We start from the raw sequence: 4,360 nt of genomic DNA, 5'->3' as shown, positions 1-4,360 counted from the left end.
CGCTTTGAAAGCTGACGGGAGCGAAATCGCTCGCCGCTCCCGTGTATTTTTTTCGGTAGCCTGACCACAGCCACAGGTTGCCAAACTAAAATCAAAATGCTACATATCGATCTTTCAAGTTTCGCATTTGGTATTTTCATATGTGACCGTTTCTTTGAGCTACTGCAAAACTGCGACCGTCACTGTGAGTGTGACTGTGAGTGTGTGAAATTGAATGAGGCCTGGCAGTGCCAGTGCCAGTGCAGTGGCAGTGCCAGTGGCAGCTGATACAAGATAAAACAGCATCTTGTATCTTGTATCTGGTTCCCTCTCTTGTATTTCACAAGGCACCCGAATCAACGAGTGCGGGGTTCATCTAGAAAACAAAGGGGTAAACGTCGCCTCTAATTTTCTACATGTTAGTGTCACGGATCGACAGAATTTTCCGTACATAATCTAATTCAGGTTTTAATACTATAATAGTCCATGGTTGTCCCTTTTCCAGTTATCTATTTCTTGTCCCCCCTTATATTTTTCATAACTATCACAATTATATACATGTTCCATATTTTCTTTCATATCGTTATTACATCTATTACACTTATCCTCGCTAAAATTATTTTTAAAGTATCCTTTTAGGTCAATCATGCAAGTTTTGCATTTAAATGCAAAACACGAATCGTTAAATGATAATACTTTGTTATTAGCAAAGCATGTCTGAAGATGCTTTCAACCCAGTACCTTGGTGCAACTGTATTTGCTGCATTTTTCTTTTTTCTCTTTTTCTTAAGCTGCTTATTATCTGCAGTACTACTACTACTAGATAAATATCTCTGTAAATATTCTTGCTTGCTGACTGACGCCATGTTTGTTTATAAGGAATGATGAGAAAAGGCGCTGTGATAATAATGTAATTTACAAAATAATATATTTATTAAATTGAATTACACTTAACATTAACTATTAAACAAAATATAGAATATATGTATCATATGTTTGGTCTGCGATTAGTAAAACTAAGAAAAATCATATGGGCAACGTGGTGGTCGAGGTAAAAAGTAAAGATGGCTGCGCCCACTGCAAGCGAGATTGTTTCGTAATAAATATACAGAATAATATTCTTCATAAGACACAGTAACGAATAAGGAGAGTGGGAGCCTTATCTTGTTGTAATTGACAGATCAACACGAGGAGTTTCAGTGAGTATAGGAAGTCTCGTGTTACTTTTTACATTCTGATTGAAAATGTAAAGTTTAGCGGTGATTGAGACTGAAGTTCTAGTTGTGTTGTGAGTTATTTAGCCTACAGAGTACAGGGGCTCAGGGATAGAGAAGATGTCCAGTCCTATCTTATCAACTAACATCATCCTATCCAATCACCGTACTGGACATCATCTCTAGACTCTATCATTGAACCGAGTACAGGCAAGAGAGGTTATACTTACCGAGAGCGGTTAAGCCGCGCACTTCCGCGGGACTGGGCACACGCGACCGCGGGGTGTTGTATGTAGCATCTCGCGCTGCCCACTATACGAATTCGCACGCCGAAGGAGGGCGGGCGCGCGAATCCGTATAGCGGGAAGCGTAACATCGCGCAGTTTCGTCAGACGTACACCGGCTTGACTACGGCGGTCTTGGAGGGAGGGGCAGCAGGGGCCAGTATACGTAAGATTAGCTACATGTAAATACTGGCACGGCCACGCCAGCACGTGCTCGCGTGATGTGCCATCGCCACGGGCAGCGCGGGGTCACGAGGTTGGTAAAAACATGCCACGTACGCAGCCAGGGGCGCCGCGGCGGCGGCGGTTTTGGAGATAGCATCTAGACCGCGCCAGCCAACGTGGAGCGCCGTACGCGTCTTCATTAAAACCTCTGTGATAGACGTGACGCTATATTTGGCAGTAGCCCACGTCATCGCGTAGCGGCGAATGAGCGAGCGCGTGGTCGCTGAGTGACAGCATTTCTTAGGGTTTCTTGTAGGAGCTACTACGTGTTACCCGTGAGGAGCGCCACCCCAAAAAATTTCTAGGGGGCGTTTGGAGATGGCCTCTAGCCGTCGATCGCGAAATTTCGGTTGGATTCCGCCCCGTTTTCGCGGAGTTCGTTTTCAGACCCCTGTCTAACATATCTGTCTAAGTGGACAAAAAGGGGGCGGCGTATTCGCTGTGGGGGCGCGTCTTCGCCGCACGCTGTGCGCTGCGCGCAATAACCGGGGCCGCAAGTCCGTCAAGCGTCCTAAATACAATCTTGGCAACGAAGTGCCACAAAGCCAATGTTCAGGTTGTGGGTTGGCATTTATTTTATTATTATTTTATTTATTTATTAATTTAAAGACAGTACATTTGTAACAGAACATGAGCTTGCAAGCTCCTCACCGTCAGTAAAGCACCGGCATGGTTAACTTATCTCTCTTGGATGGATCCGATATTACATGTCAATTAATGACGCCTGTCACTTCAGTTGATTTCACACAGTTGACCAGGATGAAAGCTGATATTGAAGTAGCAGTTGAAGATTCAGAACAAAATGCTTCACTTTCAAAAAACCAAAGAAAGAAACTTGAAAAGAGAATGCGTCTACAGGCTTCTCGCACAGAGAAAAGGTAAGAACCAAGACCTTCGCGCGTGCGCGTGCGTGTGTGCATGTGCGCGTATGTGTGTGTTTGTTATGGAGCAAGGTGAGTTAGTACTTCATAATCAGATAGTGAGATAGCAAGACAAACCCTGCATGAAAAATCGTTACTTTGTTATTATCTAGGCTTGGGTCTAAATTCTAGTGATAAATTCCATATGCTGATTTTATTCAGCTATTGCCATTATGTTAGTGGTTGTTAGAGACCAACTTGTACTGGCACAATGGAATTTACTTGTAACTAAACTATCTGAATCTGAATGCTTACGGTGCAGGACCATTGAGGTATAGTGCACCGTTACTATCTTAGTTTAAACTAACGATACCATAGAGTTACTATGGTATAATTATAGTTTAAAGTACCTGATTAATGGCGATAGTTCGACAAGTATCTAAAGCTCACCTTTTTATGAAGTTTTTGTATGTTTTTGGCAGGAAGGAAGAAAAACAAAGAAAGAAAAACAGGCGTGCCGAGCAGTTAGCAGCTGGTATTGAAATTCCACCGCCAAAACGCTGGAAGAAAATGGAAGCATCCAATTGTGCAATCCAAGTTCGTATTTCAAAGATACTTATAGTTTCAAACCCATAATACCATAGTTAAGCTAATAACTTATAGTCATGACCTTGGTAATTATGTAAGTATAAGGGTTTTTGCCTATGAGTAAGGGGTTTAAATCTAGTGTCAAATATCTGTTTTTAGGCTGTTTCTGTGTTTGCATCAAGTCTGAAGCATGTCGCAAATGGGAAAATTTTGTTTACAGAACTTGATGTTTGCAAAAAATATATAAGTTGGTGAATCTCAAAAAAAATGTCAAAATTTCGAATCAGGAAAACCTGAGTATATGCTATTGTAAACATGCTTGGCTATGACAATAGCAGATATCTGTGCTTTTGCGAATTCTCTCAGAGCAAAGATTGAGATAAATTATTGCTGGTTGATTTACATTTCATCAGCAATAGTTAGTAGTGCAATAAAAAACGTTTTCATCACAATTTAAATGCCATGAATTATTCTGTGGAAATGTAGTTTGTATTAAAACATTTATGGGAAGATCATCGCAGCAGACGAGGTAGGCTTGGGAACCTAGGTAGGGCAGCCACGGCACGGTAACTTATTAATGCCGATATCGGCCAATTTCCAGAGGCACTACAGCAAGTAAGGAAGGCAACTTGATATTATTGTCGTGTTGAAATCCAGACCCGGCAACTGTTGTTCTTATATTGTGTGTATGCCCTTTGCAGGTTGCTGTAGACATGTCTTTTGATCACCTGATGTCAGACAAGGATCTTGCCAAAGCGCTCCATCAACTGCAGTTCTGTTATTCTGTCAACCGTCGCGCAGAAAATCCACTCCAGGTAAGCAGGTTGTCTGGATTATTGCACCAGGGAGAAATACTCATTTTACATACCAGGGTATTTGGTTATGTTGGTTCGAATCCCATCTGTTTATTTTTAATTTTTTTAATTTTTTAATTTTTCTGTTTAGGGTTAGTGTTAGATTAGGGTTAGGGTTAGGGTTAGGGTACACAATGCGTGTGTACACATGTGTATTATGAACCCGAGCGATCCCGAAGTTGCGCCCTACTATCGTTCGGCTATTTCCGGAAAAATGAGTATTTCTCCCCGGTACACGATTCGGTTGTCTGCCACAACTTCCACCAGCATGTGGCTCCATCTATCGGGGAATTTACTCACTTAAAGGTTGTGGAGCAGGGGCCCATTGTCAGAAACAAAATTAGTCTTAACATAGT

At 42.0% G+C, this 4,360-nt stretch overlaps 2 protein-coding genes across 2 annotated transcripts in view; one reads left to right on the top strand and one right to left on the bottom strand.

The window, feature by feature from the left end:
* Nucleotides 1–845, bottom strand: part of LOC106817367 (BUD13 homolog) — a 7,137-nt gene extending 6,292 nt beyond the window's left edge. The window contains exon 1 of the mRNA XM_014822027.1: nt 721–845. Within this exon, the coding sequence (XP_014677513.1) occupies nt 721–845 (125 nt within the window). The remainder of the gene's footprint in view (nt 1–720) is intronic.
* Nucleotides 846–1,058: 213 nt separating this feature from the next.
* Nucleotides 1,059–4,360, top strand: part of LOC106817366 (tRNA methyltransferase 10 homolog A-like) — a 41,651-nt gene continuing 38,349 nt past the window's right edge. Inside the window, exons 1-4 of the mRNA XM_014822026.1 lie at nt 1,059–1,178; nt 2,453–2,580; nt 3,045–3,159; nt 3,852–3,965. Coding sequence (XP_014677512.1) covers nt 2,462–2,580; nt 3,045–3,159; nt 3,852–3,965 — 348 coding nt within the window. The 5' untranslated portion in view covers nt 1,059–1,178; nt 2,453–2,461. The remainder of the gene's footprint in view (nt 1,179–2,452; nt 2,581–3,044; nt 3,160–3,851; nt 3,966–4,360) is intronic.

This window comes from Priapulus caudatus, unplaced genomic scaffold (assembly GCF_000485595.1).
Source record: "Priapulus caudatus unplaced genomic scaffold, Priapulus_caudatus-5.0.1 Scaffold1702, whole genome shotgun sequence".
NCBI classification, from domain to species: Eukaryota; Metazoa; Priapulida; class Priapulimorpha; order Priapulimorphida; family Priapulidae; genus Priapulus; species Priapulus caudatus.
The sequence above is the reverse complement of the archived record's forward strand: the minus strand, read 5'-3'. Positions and strand labels throughout refer to the sequence as shown.